General features: G+C 41.5%; 1 protein-coding gene across 11 annotated transcripts in view; it reads right to left on the minus strand.

Annotated features, from left to right (window-relative positions):
* Positions 1-12629, minus strand: part of CTDSPL (CTD small phosphatase like) — an 86373-nt gene extending 73744 nt beyond the window's left edge. For 4 of the 11 annotated variants that reach the window (XM_075746780.1, XM_075746778.1, XM_075746790.1 and 1 more), the window contains exons 1-2: positions 12102-12133; positions 10029-10188 (exon numbers count right to left, since the gene is read on the minus strand). In XM_075746780.1, the coding sequence (XP_075602895.1) occupies positions 10029-10185 (157 nt within the window). In that variant the 5' untranslated portion in view covers positions 10186-10188; positions 12102-12133. Of the gene's footprint in view, positions 1-10028; positions 10189-10236; positions 10381-11329; positions 11456-12101 lie in introns of those variants that run through there. The other 7 variants (XM_075746784.1, XM_075746794.1, XM_075746789.1 and 4 more) reach the window with 5 other exon arrangements.
* Positions 12630-15443: the final 2814 nt, after the last annotated feature.

Below are 15443 nucleotides of genomic sequence, written 5' to 3' on the forward strand. Positions count from 1 at the left end.
TTTTGTTACAGCACAAGAGCATCAAACCTCAAAAAATGTTTGGTTGCTTTGTATGATTACATAGAAAGCAAAACGAAAACTGCGTTCAAAGATATCTGCCTACTGGACTTGGTAGTCATTTCCAAAACTGCAACATTTTTATCAGCTATTTAACCGAAAATACAGGATTCCCAGTCACAGTTCCTGTACACATATGGTCTTAATTAAAGCAAGAAAGCCTGTTTACTCCTGTAAAATACAGCCAGTTAGCTGACTATCACTTAATCAGCTATTAAAAAGGTGAAAATTGTGAACATTTTCTAGTCAAAATTATTATCCATTCATAACTGTGTCATTATTATCCAAACCAGGAATCTTTACTGACCTTATTAGCAAAAGAGAAGATAAAGCCATGTTACTTGAAAGCTACAACAGAAAGACCACCTACAGTGGGACTTCCAAATCATCTTCATAATAAAAAATTGCAGAGTTTTGTGGGTTTTTTTTAAAAGAGCAACAGTTACTTGAAAATAGTTTAAACACAAAACCATAATTTTTTGTTTTCCCTCCTTGACTCCAACTGGTAATTTAAAGCGGCCACTAGAAACATTTTATTCAACTTTACATCATTAGTAAAGGAAAAAGAGCAAGCACTCTGGTAAGCAGTAGGTGCATTACTATTTGCTGAAAAAATCATTATTTTTTTAGCTGCAGACTTATAAAATGATTGAACAAAGTGAATTCCAACACCCCCAGCCCCATCCACAGCATTAAAGATAAATAAAGCCGAAACTAACCAGGTATTAACCTTGCCATGATGAATTTAGTACTATCTCAGCATATTCTGTGATGAGTCAGCTGAGCTGCATTTTACTCCTATCTTTCTTTAGCACCCATTGAAGACATTTCCAAAACAAAACCAGTGTTACTTCTATGTCATCCCACTTTCTCAACGGGTTGGAGTGTGTTTTGTACAGACTGAGTACCAGGTTACCTTGCTAAAAATCATATTGCTATGCTCTCTGGTCATCATTGCAAGGCTGTGATCAAGATTTTCATTATTAGTTTCCTTTTCCCTGCTAATATTACTGGGATTTTTTTGTTTGTTTGCTTAGTTTTGATGTATTTTGGAGGGGGGGGGAGGTGGTTTTTGGTTTTCTTGATTTTAAAGAATTGTTTTTTAAGTTGGAAAGCTCCAATAAATATTTTTAGATACACAATTTTGGAAGATTGCAAGTGTTATCTGAACACGGTTTGGTGAAAGAATTACTCTTGGGTCCTGGGGGGAAGAATCAGAACCATCTGGTGCAACAGGAATTCACAACCACTGTGGAAATTGTACCTGAAGAGAACCACAACGGCAGAAAGTCAACAGAAAGTCTTGCACTTCACGGCTTTATCTAGCATATAACACATTGCTAAATGATGTGGCATAGTTCATTCTTTCTATTTAGGACATTTCCTGAAAAGACACTTTGAACAGAAATTATAAAGCAAAATCTCCTTTTGATCTCCTCTTTTCTTGAGATGTGGTGCTGTAGTTACTGAGTGCTACTCCGTGTCTATGGAACGGGTACCTCACTGATGGATCTAGGGGCACCTGGTCCTTAGGAACCTACCAAAGTCGGTTGTTCCACCTGGGGTAGGTTTTGTCTGAAAGCTTGTTTTTCTCCTTTTAATAATATTACAGTTTTATAACATGAGATAGTGACAGTATTTAGTTATTATACTTAAGATAAACAACTGTTTGATTTAAACGTATTGAAAAGAATCCATCACTACCAAAACAACTGAGGAAGTGACATTTTTAAGAACACTCTGCTTCTGCCTACCAGAACGGTGCTAAAGAGGTAATTTATAATGAAATGCAGCAGTAATAGTACAAGTAAATACAGGAATGAGACCTGAACAGATTCCTGTTTCAAAATTGCCAAGTTTGATTTCCAGTTTTGTTTTTATCCTTGTTCCTGTCATGACATGTTTACAAAAGAAAAAGTGGTGGCAACTGTAGGGTAACCCATTGAGCACCAACAAATCTGAAAGCCTTATAGATGAAAAAAACACACCAAAGCTATCATAATACTAACCATGAATGCTCTTTGTAGTAATGCTAGTTAAAGTAGTGCGTCAAACTTGTTAGCATCCTTTCCAATACAGATGGGAAGAATTTGCTGGAGTGTTTCAAGTTTCTTATGGGGCAAGAACAAAAGGCATTTGAATTTCAGGGCACAGTTTGCATTAAACTGCCAGTTTTATCACGGTAATCTGGAGCCAGAAACATTCAAGTACTCAATCCACTGTAAAATTACGGACACTTCTTGGGTGGGGTTTTTTTTTTTTTTTTTTTTAGGTTTCACTTTCATTCTCCATTAAACTTCACCATACTGGCTTCCTTGACATCTTCAATCTCAACACAACAAGGAATCTTCCAGAAAGACATGAGATTCTGAAATGTGAAGAAAAAAGGAGTCCCACAACTATGTACTCCCGATAAACCCGATTAAACAAATCCACTTAAAATCTCATTCCTTTGTGGATAAGCACAGACCTCTACACAGATGCAAATTGTTTTACAGTTATGTTGTAAACCCCCTCCTTCTGGGACTTTTCAATTTATGTCAATGTGTAATTAGCAAATGAATTGCACTGTAGATTGCATTCAGTACTCTTTTCCTTTTCTTTTTTTTTTAATTCCCCAACTAATATAACCTCCCCCTGCCCCTTCCAAAACTCTCAAATCATTTTCAACTTACTGATTCTCAACAAAACCAGCTTCATATCATAAAAAATTATGGGAATTGGCAGCTGGCTAACAAATGACTCGGTGGAGGGAATCATCTTCCAGCGCACATAACCCATCAAAGGAAAACTGTTGGTGAGAGTTCACAATGAGTATCATTTCAAATACTTGACATGTTCAGTTGGTCACTACCTAAAGATATTTTCCCCTTCCTTCCCCTAGAAACTGATGACACACAATTCATACGCTGAAATACGATCAGCACCTTTATAATATTGTTCTTCAGTACCTTTATAAGTTTACTTTTATTATAATAAAATGCAAATCGCTGTCAGTTAATCCTGTTTAGGACCTGCTAGATAAACTATTTTGGCAACCATATCTTCTCAAGGATCACGCAGACCACCCATATGATGCATGACCAAATGCTTCCTTTTACCCAAATGGGATATTCTGCCTTTTAATTCTGAAGCTATGCTGTACTGTGGAAAGAGTCCTGGCATACTTACTCTATTTTACTGGTCATTTTTCATCCACCTCCTCCCTTTACATACGGCACGACATTCACTCCAGGTTTTTAACCAATTGTTATGATAAAGAAATAAATGTCTTGGCTTTAAGAACCAAAGCTGCTCTACAGCAGCGGTGATCCTGCATCAGACACGAGATCAAGAACTTTATCTTCCTAGATTTTTATAGGAGTTAAGAAACAGAGAGAACATCTCTCCTTATCAGATCGCTCCTGTGCCATTTTGCCCAATCTGTCCATGCAGTATGGTCCATCACTCCACCGCCTCACTCCCCAAACATCTGCTCTAGCTTCTCATACCAGAATCATCCCCGGACACAGTCACCAGCACCAAACACCTCTGAGCCCCTTAAACTTCAGCATCAACAGAGCACAGAGGCAGCTGTTGAAATCCAGGAACTTATGATTAGAAGGAAAAAAGGCAAGAAAGCAAAATGCAACAAGGGAGAGAATTACCACCCCCACCCCGAAAAGGTCAAAGCTTCACTCCAAAAATCCCTGTAAAATACATGCTTAAACTGTTTTTCCTGAAATGCTTTGCTTTACACTGCATTCATGAAATTGTTAATGTATCTTTTTAGCCAATTTTAGTTTACAAGAAGTCCCATAAGCTGATTTTTTAAAAATTTTTAAGGCTTTTGTGAAGATTTATTGAGATCTTTTATAATCTTAACAGTTCCTTTCTCTCCAGGTGGTAAATACTAGATCTTTCAATGTGCTTGGCTGAAGCAAATATAAATTATTCAGTATCTTCTAGGAATGGGTCACTATTGACCACTCCTTTGCCAGAGTACTTCTGTCTGAACTATCACTAGGAAAAATTATCAACTTTGCTTCACCTACGCCCACCATTTTGAACTTTACCAAAGCCTTCTGCTAATTAGATCCCCAGTAACCACATCTATGTGCATTCAGGGGTAACCGATCTTCAGGCATGTATCTACAAAACAGCTTTTGCAAACAAAAATAAAGCAGCCCTGCATGGAAATCGTTAGATGCATGCTAGGAACAGCTTTATACAAAATTCATACCTTTAAAAAAATTCTTTTACTAATACTGCTTCAAAGAAACATGCCTGGATTCTTCTACATGTGTCCACTGTAAAAGCATCAGTTGTGGGAGAGTTTCTTTCTGATAGCTATGAAGTTAGAAATGGGTCCATCTATCTCGAAACATCCTGTGAGGGTAGGAGTTCATCCCCAAGCACTGGAGACACATCTCCCTCTCCTCCTCCCTCTGACTCCCAGAGATGACCAAACTTTGCAAATCATCATATGAACAAGAAAATCAGAATTTTTACTGCCGATTACAGCAGACAAGGAAACAGCAAGGTTAGTTTTACTGCTAACTCTGCTGGGAATCCTGGAGGACAACTCAGGAAGCAAGAGAACTGCGGGGGTGGGGGAAAGCACAGCAGTGAATAAAAATCAATAAATCACTTTCTACCATGAAAATAAGGAGACCCTGCAACAGCCGCAGCAAACAACTGACAGAACGGGCTGACCAGTTACTCAGGAGAGATGACTTGATTTTAAACTAAACCATGAATATATATATTGAAAATTCAGGTTGACATTCCAGAAATATTTGTTTCCTATGTTTCCTACAAAATTGTCCTGAATTTCTATAAATATTTTTGAAAGTTACATATGCAGTAGATTTTGACAGATCAGACATCCTTTGTTTGGGGTTGCTCTTCTAGACAACATACAGACTGCAGTATCTTATTTCCCCTATCTGGCAGGCTTTAAATACACTAATACAAATTCAGAAGAGAGGAATAGTTCTTTCTTGCAAAAAGAAATAAAGAAAAGAATCTCTTTTAAAAAACTCCGACATCTTTAAAATCCAAGCCTACCATATATTTACTCAGATTTAACTCACGATAAATTTTCTAGATAATAAATTCCACGTTTCTGGTACAACCAATCTCTTCTAATAATGGGGTTTGTTTTTTGTTTGTTTTTGGTTTTGTTGTTTTTTTTTTTTTTAAAAACAAATCATACTTTATTATCTTGTACAAAGAAAACAAGATGTGGCACTTTTATGCAAGTGATCATTTTGACAACACACTGAATAAAGCCTCCAGATTTATGTAGGCCCAACACCATGCACGGAACTTTCTCTGCTCATTTGTCTAAAGCTGGTATTTTTACTGCTAATATCTATGTTACACAGTAGTAACTGGTACTCAAAGGACTGGATTGTATAGGACTCACTTTGATTTTTTGTCTTACAGCAAACATTGTAGAAATATAAAAAAAGCCCAAATTATACCACAGTAGACTGCCTGGAACATATTTTTACTCTGATCTATTTAGATGCTACTTACACTTTCCACATTTGTCACATCTATGTCCATTTTATACCTTAAGCTTTCGAAGTAAAAATAAAGCAAGCTCCTGTCAAACTCCAGCAAAAGCAAAATTTACAGATTAACATTTCCAATGTGAAACTCTTAAAAACATCTCTGGCTACGTTACAGCACAACAGGCATTTTTCCTTTGTGCCTGCCCGCAGCACCTTACAAAAAGTTCTGGAAGTTCAGCAAAGCATTTAAACCCGCTGATACCATGCCATCCTATGTGAGCCTCCTGGCCAGAAAGATGAGCAGAATATAAAGCTTCTATCACTATAATTCAATAGAATAGAGCCACGAAGACTTCAGAGATGCTGCTGAGCATTTTTGATTCCTCTCAGCAGTGGAGACGTGGCTGAAAAATACAAACGGTATACATTTCTCACTAGCAATCCAGACGTGGTCTTCAATATCTAACTACGCTTGCTCATTAGCTCCATCGGCCATCTGCATATTTCAGCTTGGAGGATTCCTGCCCCTTTCTGCATACACTTACAAACTGGGATAAGGGAACACACACAACCACCCAGCTGGGTGGCCAGAGCCCCACTGACTTCATCGTGAGGGAACCCACTGCCCAGAAGTGGTACGAGGATGGATGGGCTCAGAGCAGGTCGAGAGCCCATAGCAGACACTAAACCTATTCCCTGGCCCACTCTCAGTCCCCATATGGGCTCAGGGGCCCGCAAGAGCTCATACCCTCTGCTCTGTCCCTCATACCCTCCGCTCTGTCCCTCATACCCTCTGCTCTGTCCCTCATACCAACAGGCTGGAGCACTTGAGCAGCTTTCTCCTCCTTCCTGGTCCACCATACGTCCTCATGCCCGGCTTCTCTGCCACCAATGTACATCCTCCACGCAGGGAGGAGGAGGAGGAGGAATGAGCCATATCTTCCCCTGCTGATCCACACAGTGGGTAAAAAGCTAAAGGAAGAACGTAGTTAGACCTATCTTTGCTTTTCCTAAGAACGTTAAATCTTGTGGACAGAAACACTTCAAACATAATTTAAAGTAATCCATCTAAAATTCTCCGCTGGGTGGGATTGAGTAATGGACAAATTCACTCCCCAAGTTAACATTTCCATATCCAGAACTGCCTGAAACTGAATTTTTAATGGAAAATGCAATACTGAGCACCAACCACAGTGGTGATTGCCAACAACTCTTCCAACTCAAAATTTAGCAGAAAATAAAGGCTTACTTGCTCACAGAGTGAATATTTAAGATTCGACATATATAAAAATTGTGGGCAAGAAGTAATTTGCAACCATTTTCATGTTAGAATGATGACTTTTACAAGATAGTAAACCTCATAAATTAAGTGTTCTGTGACAGAAAAATAAGCTTCCAACAGTTAAACCTCTCCACCAGACAAACAGGAACAATGTCTTTTACCAACACTGACCAAATAAGTGAGTTTTATTCCTCTTAGCTTTCGCTTTCTCAGCATTTTAGTTTCGTATCACTTTTAAGAAACAAACATGGATCTGCTTTCCGGATGCTTATTTATAATGTTCAGATTAAATTCTGAAAGATGAAGTGTAGCATCAATCACACTGCATTTTACTGATTATCTCAGAAAATGCTATTTGCATTTCTGAATACTGAATTGACAAAATGTAGGTCAACTTTGTTTTTTTAAAAGCATGTTAAACTTCTAACACTTTAGTTAAATCACTGCATTGAAACAAGTATGAATTTGAGATGACATGCACTATGAACAAATGATAATGCTGCAGCTTACAGACACGGACTGAGTATTAGATATTCATGCAAATTATCATTCACGTTACTGCCAATACACTTCAGCTTGTTAACTGCTACCCTAAATCAAATCTTGGGTTACTACAGGTTACTACAGTCTCCCTGGAACATAAAACCTACTGTATGGTTACTCTGGTTTCATATAACAACTATGTCATTAGTTAATGATTTAAAATTTTACCCTCTGCAAGCAATTCACATTCCAATGTAGTGCTGGAGTGGTTTCCACATCCCCCCCCCTTTTTTTTCCTAATGCTACTTTAAAGTTAAAATTCTGAAGTTAATCTTATAAAAATTTGTTGAAACAATGTCTCAGGAACGTTAACGTATGTTCAAATGTTTAAGTACTCTGAATCCTGGTGACGTAATGGCAAAAAAGAATATTCAAAATATTTTCATACATTTTCAAAATGCTTTTTATTGAAGACACAATTAAAGACACTTATTTTGGCTTTTAACTTGAGATCTTAAGAACTTGTTATTTTAAATGATAATGAACACTGGTCTCATTGCTGTTTTTTCCAATTTTATTTAAAGAAAGGAAGGCAAAAAAGTTTGCCTGTTTGTGAAAACATCCTCAGGGAATTACACTGTTCATTAAAAAAACAAAAAAAAAGATAATGGTTTAGGTTCCACTGTGAACCTTTTTCAAAAAAGTTATTGCAAAAGAAAATACACTTCTGTAGGGGCACTAAAACATTCAGTTACTCTAAATAACTGAGAATAGATGCTCAGCTGATAGACAAATTTTACAGAAGTCAGGAAAGACCTTTCTGAAGAGAAAAAACACACCACCGCAGCCTGAAGGGTTTGGTACCTGAAGGGGGACTGGAATATTATTATGCTCACACTTAACTTGGCTCATGGAAACAGCCAAGAATTTGCATCATTTATGAGGATCAAATTAAAGCATGCAGGTAAAAAAAAGGGAAATTCACTTCTTTGGACTGAATGCCTACTACCCACCCATGGTCACACTCTACATCAGGCTCAGTGCAAAAACTTGGCAGCATTGAACTGGTGTCTATAGATTTAACTGGAGAGATTTTACATTAGAGGTCACTGTTCAACTAATTAATAAGAATTAATACTTTCCTTATAAAATAAATAGTTGATTTTATCTGTAAAACTGATTATAGAGAGATTCAATTTTCAGTTTTTCTTTGTAGTTTTTATTTTTTCTTAGTTGCTCACATTTATTGCTGCTGTAACAACCCCTCTTTCACATACTTATGTCTCCATTTTAATCTCAAGTTACGAGTCTTGTTAATGCTTCCAATTTCCAGAAGTGCCAAATCACCACAACATAAAATATTGCTGCAAAGAACTACTATTTTCATTACTCAAAAAATTAACAGGGAATTAAATTCTCCATTAATGTAGTGCTCAAAATATTTTTAATCACCTACATATCACTTCCAATTGGGAGAAGGTTAAGTTTCTATTTCCCAGGACTAATTTAATGACATACATAGGGACCAAAAATCCTCCAGGAGCACAAACACCCCAGGCATTTCAGAACAAACAATAATTAAAAAAAAATACAATTGTAGCAACTTTCCATGCTCAGCTTTCGTTTTGACAGACAACTAAATACAGTGCACCACCATGTGGCAACATATTAGGGAATGGTTCATGTACCAGATCTGGGGTTTTTCCACCTCCAAAATTTTTTACTATTTGTTAAAAGTAAATGTTAACGATTCCATCTTAGTATTAATAAGCTCCTCTTTAACAAGTTGGCACAGCTTCACTGATCTCAAAAGCTAATTTTTAATGCATCTGCATTAGAAAGAAAGTATTTGGGCATTTTTATTTGTAAAGCACAATATTTACCTAAAAACATAACTGCCTCATGACCAGAGAACAACTCTGTTTCTTGGCAATCATGCTCCCCTGCACAAGAGAAATTGGGCATAAGCATATACTATCTATCAAGCTCCTTTTAAAACATATATACATTTAAAAAAAAAAAAAATCAAGCTAAATGCTGGACTCATGGCTGATTAAAAGCTTCAAAAAAATCTTGCAAAAAAATCAAACACTTGAAGGTATATACATGCATTATTTAGCAGTTGCTCAGCTACTGTAAAACTGCTTCTCTCCAGTTTAACAAGAATAATAAAAAAAAAAAAATCGATTTTTGCCACGAGAAACACCATCAGAAGGTCCCATAAACCCTAAGAAAATCCTGACTCCCAAAGCCACGACATGCCACTTAGTACCCTGGAATGTATTTCTGCAGCCAAATGCTAAACTCGGAGGAAAAATCAGGTTTTCATTAAACTGGACAGGCTTTGCTCACCCAGTCCCGTGCTGTTGTAATTCACTGTATTACAAAATTTCAGAAGATAGGCTTGGGTGATTCTTGTATTCATTAAATAAAGAGTTAACTCATTATGCCTTAACGTACTTGTTAGCCATTTTGTACCAATACATTCAGTTCAATCTGAACTAGCGGCGAAGACTCACTTTAAACATCAGTCTCTCACTAAGAACCTATCTGTATGCACCATCTCAGCTTCAGGCTCTCTCGTAACTCACCGGACCTAAAGGCTTTGCTAAAACTGTTAAGAAATCTACCAGAAAATTGGATGACGCGATATGCAACCATGCAAGGAAGGTAGGTAGCACAACGGGTTTTCGCAAGCTCCGTACCTCGAGCAGTGGGAGAACCTGTAGCGGACGAAGTAAGAGCAAGCAGTCCTCTCCTTCCAGAGCCCAGGACAGACAGACCTGCAATTCTTTTTCTGCAAAAGTTGCTCTGGCATGATTTGAGAGTCTCACCACAGAGCACATAGTCAATCCAAAGCATGCACTTTAACCAGGTTTTAAAAAAAAATATAGAAAAAAAACATTAATCCACCTCCTATATTAAGATCATGCTGAAGTTTCCTCTTGTCTCAAACTCCAGCCACTCTCCTTCCAGTCTCCCCAGCCCACCCTTGCTAACATGCAGCCTGAAAAGCCCCTGCTATGCAATTAAGACCATCGTGATTTTTCTGCCGAAGACAAACCAATAGCAAGAACACAATGCATATTATGCAAGTTACTGCATAGTTATGCAAGTTATATGCATATTTTCGCTACGCAGCGTAGCTCACTGCACAGAGGACTCTGAAGACACTTGTTTGATGTGGATGCTAGCTCTTATTTTGAGCTGTCAAATTTTCCTCTACTTGTCTCAACTGGGTTTTTTTACAGTAAAATTTCAACCAACTGCTAACAATATTAATGCAACTCTTCCCATACGTACAATAATATGGGCCACTAAGACCATAAACAACATCTGAGCACAGTATAATGTAAGTCTACTCCAAACCAGGTCTTAGGAGACATCATAGGCAGAGCACCGGCATCTTATTTACTGTAGAGACCCCACGCTCAACACTGCCAAATCGAGGAAAACATCCAAAATCCCTTGAGACAAACAAGGCCTCACAGTGGAAGTAACACTTCACAAGCGACATGAATTAGACAGTTATGTGAGCACTCCTATACCGAACCAAAAAATAATTTTTCGTTCAAACATCCCCAACCTGACGGCTTTTTTTTTTTAAATCTACCTCCATACTTCTTCTGCAGTCAGCATTGGTGAGACGAGAAGACAGAGATTTCACCTACAGCCTTTCATTTGAAAGTACCAGGGCGCAACTCCTCCAACGACACAGGACCCCTCACTCTTTACAAGAGCAGCCACACGAAAAGGGAAGCTTTCTGGACACTAAAAGCCTCGATTTTAGAGGGAGAGATATCCATCTACCATTAGTAGAAGACCACTCAGAGGTCTATTACAATACCTGCTAAGCAACATCACCGCACACTCTATTTTTAATTTCTGTCATTTCTCCCCTTTTTACCAGCACTGCCTGTAACGCAGCATAAACTCGACATACAAATAACTTCCAAAATCCACGAGCAATCAGACAACACCCCAGAACTCGAATCCCATTGCTTACCCCTACCTTTCTCATTGCCAGCTGCAAGGACACAACCACTTACAGACCCAGACCCCTCCAAGCTTCCAAAAGGGAACAAGGTTAAGGTCAATCATCAATGTCTAGACTTTTGAGGAGAAGCAGCTCCTTTGGCCAGGGTTGATTCATCTTATTTTGGACTAAAACACAACCTAAGTGTGATGGCTTACGCAAGCAACAACTATTTATCTACAGAGTAAACAGAGCCCGCTTTTAAAAGTAGCCCATGTTTCTTTTGGAGACGCACAAGTATCTTCCAACAACCGAACTGAAAGCTATGCAGATTCTTAAATTTGAGGCAGGGAGAAATAGAGGAAAGCAGAGAGAAATCAGGATTATTATGGGGTTTTTTTCCAAAAAATGGGAGGAAAAGAATTAAGATCTTTAGAGGTGAGATTTCAAAACCTTCCCACATGTCCAGCACAGGTATCCTTTCCCTGGAGCGGGGCACTAACTGCAAAGTGACAACCCTGCAAAGTTACCTCGCCGACCCTCAAGGAACAAGAGCATTTTATTTAAATAACTGCTGATTAAACTCAGGATTTAAACACTGTAACAAGTTCTCAGCTGTATTCAGCAAGCAGTTGCAGAGACAAAAAAAAAAAAAACCCCAACCCCAACAAGCCCTCCTCTATTCCCAGCAGCCTAGAGAGAGGATTATACGGTCGCTGAAGCGTGCGTTTTTAAGCAGCGATTTCCAGAAGAAAAAACACCCAAACACCACAAACATGGAGAAAGAGAGAAGGCAGCTCACCTTTATCCTGAGTGCAGGACAGGATCTCCTCCTCTTTGGGGTTAGTCACCTGGGTGATAATGGACGGGTTGTCCATGGAAACAGAGTGAGATTTCACCTGGCTATTTCCCTCCCAGAGGCAGGCTTGTGTGCGGGGGGGGGGGGGGGGGTTTGTTTGTTTGTTTAAAAATCAGTATGTAGATTTGTATTTAAAAACAACAACAACAAAAAAAAACAACAACCAAAAAAAAAAAACCCCAACTCCTCCAGGAGCGAAGCCAAGCTGGGCTGGGGGGCGGGGGGGGGAAGGGAAGGGGGCAGCACCGCGCACAGGGGCCCCTCCGGTAGCGCTGCCACCGCCGCCTCCTCCAGGCGCCAATTCTCCACGGAGGAGGGGGGGTGCGGAGGCCAATCAACCCCCCCCCCTTAAAAAAACCCCAAATAATTAATCCACTTCTCCCTTCCGGAAAGCTCTCCGCAGCGTTCCCCCCCGAGCCCCCGCCGGAGCAGCAGCCGCCGCCGCCTCCCGAGGCGGGGGAAATGCCCCCGGCCCCTCCGCGCCGCGCCTCCCCCCGCGGCGAGCCCCCGCCTCACGCCGCCCCCCGCATCCACCTGAGCCGCCCCGCGGGGCCTCCCCCGAGCGCGTCCCTCGGCACAGCCCCCCGCTCCCTACATACCCCCCCCGCCGCCGCCCTCCTCCGCGCTTATCTCATCCCCGCGCCCCCCCCCCCCTCCCCAGCCCCGGCCCCCCTCACACCTCCGCCCCGGCCCTCCCTCCCCCCCCACCCCCCCTTCCCGCGGGCAGCGCTGCGGGCTCGGCGGAGCGACGCCGGGCCGCCCCCTCCTCCTCCTCTTCCTCCTCCTCCTCCCCCCTTTCCCGGGTCACGGGCCGCGGCCGTGCGCGGGCGAGGAGGGAAGCGCGGTGCGAGGGGAGGAAGGGAGGGGAAAGGGGCCGAGCCGAACCGAGCCGCGCTGCGCGCCCCGGCCGTGCTCCCCGCGCTGCGCCACAGCCCGCCGCCGCCGCGCTCGCAGCCTGTCAGCCCGCCCGGCGCGGCCCGCGCCCCGCCCCGCTCCGCCCCGCCCCCGCGGGACGCTCCAACATGGAGGCGGGGAGCGGGGCAGCGCCCGGGCCCCGCTGCGCGGTAAACAAGGGGGCGGGGATTCGGGGGCGGAGCGGGGCGGAGGCGGGGCGAGGCTCCGGCGGAGATGGCGTGCGGGGGGGGGCGGGGGGGGCGGGGAGGGGGCGGCTATTGTTAATGCGTACAAAAGGCTCCTTCTCTGCCGCGAGGGGGGGCGGGGCCACGGGCGGGGCGGGGTCACGGCGGGGGCGGGGCCAGCGCTCATTTGAGGGGGCCCTCGGGGCCGTGAGGCCTCGAGGGGCGGGTGGGGGTTTGGGCGCCATTTCCCCCACCTCAGGGTTGCCCCGAGTCGGCGCTGGGCTGAGGCGGGCTGTTTTCTTTCAGGAGCGGGTGTCAGTGGTCTGGGAAGGAGATGTGATCATTGAAATTTTTTTTTACAGGTGGCTGTGAAATGTTTTTCGGGGTTGTGTAACTAGAAGGTACCGAGGGCAGTCTTGGCAGCTTCTCTCAGAGAAAATAAACTTTTTTTTCTTTTTTTTTTTTTTTTATTTTTCCTAGAGCATCTTACAAAGGCATATCTGACTCTCTAGGAATTCCCAATGCTGCTGGTGGCTGGGAGTATTCATCAGGAGGTGGGCTGTGGTGTGGGTGCCCTCCTCAAGTACCTGCAGTTAGCCAATGGCTTGGGCATGATGAGGGGGAGGTATAATAATGGCTTTTATGTGGGGCTGTCAGTGTAAAATAAATAAAAAAGTCTTTAAGAAAGCATGCTGGTGTACTTAATGTAAATAAGGAGTTGAAACCTTTTTCTGCTAAAAAAAAATAAACTTCCCATGTATATACAAGCTTCTATTGCAACCTTGCTACAAAAAGGAGAGATAGTATTTTAAATTCCATTAACTAATAGGGGTAAATTCTTCTATAGCTGGCATAGACCCAGGCAACATGAATTTTAGTAATACTGGTAAGTAAGACTATCATATTTTGCCCTAAAACTGAAAGCCACTGCCTGTGTGTGTTTTTTAAAGGTACATATATAAATATGTATGTAGCTCTGAACAATTTTACTTAATGTTAGCAAAAAATATGGCATTCCAACTGTGAAGCTAGGCTGCAGAAATGACCATTGTGTTTAATTCCAGCAACAGCAGCAGTTCTCGTTACAGCACTTTACCGTAAAGGGAGGCTATGGGCCCAGCCTTGAGGAATTTTTAGTCTGTGGTAGGACCACATCTACTTTCTGGGGAAAATTACTTCAAGCTCAGGGGCCTCGTTGCGCTCTTAGTGAGTGTATTCATACAGTCAGCACGTTTAAACACTTTGCTGTGAATCTTCAAATTGCTGCATTTGTTTAATGTAGAAAAAGTCATTCCAAATCTATCTGTGTTTTCTCTCACAAAACTAATGCTCCCTAAGCAGCAGTACAGGCAGAGATACCAGTATTGCAGGTTTCCGGGACTTGAATTTTAGGTTTGCCCGTCCTACTCTTATGACAAACACTTGCACAGGGAATGAGTGCAATGCCACTGCTTGCATTGCATCCAATTGTGCAAGTTTCAACCTGCTGATTAGCTTTGGCTTCTCAAGACAAGAGTCTTGCAGTTGCAAACAGTCCCTTGCAGGTTAGATGGGGCACAGATGAATAGGAGTTAGTACATGTTGGCTGATGGGATTAGTCCTATTACCTGTAAAAGTTGAGAACTCCTGCTCCTAAGCTATTATGAAGCTTTATCACAGCACTAGCTATGTTGTAATCCAGCAAGTTCCTGATCTTTTACCCTCCCAGGCACTGGAGGCATTTTTAATTATCTGAGGGTTAATTTGCATAGAAGCTTTTGCTGAAACAATAAATTCATACCTCTGTTGTTATTGGGTATGAGTTTCTGTATCAACATTTATATTTGGATGAAACAAAAGTAGCGTCTTACTAGCATGAAGACAAAGGGGTTTCTTCAGAGCCAGTTAGGGAGTCATCTGGCATTAAAACATCTTCCACTTCTTTGCAGGGAAAGGGCAATTACAACGTGTGGTAGGAGAACATGTGCTCTAATACATCTTTCCTATGTAGGGATGAGGAGATACAAACATCTTGTCTGATGAAAAGCACGTTTTGCAAAGCTTGACAAATATGATATTCGCCTTGAGCCAATGTATTATGTATGTTTTAACTGTTGGTAAGATTCTTTTTGCAACTTGCATTGTAATACTCCAGTTGAACAGCTAGCTGTTTATTCATCTATTAAGGAATTTGGTACTTGCTTTAGTTTAGAGGGGGGAAAACTCC

The sequence above is a fragment of the Balearica regulorum genome, chromosome 2 (genome assembly GCF_011004875.1).
Source record: "Balearica regulorum gibbericeps isolate bBalReg1 chromosome 2, bBalReg1.pri, whole genome shotgun sequence".
NCBI lineage: Eukaryota > Metazoa > Chordata > Aves > Gruiformes > Gruidae > Balearica > Balearica regulorum.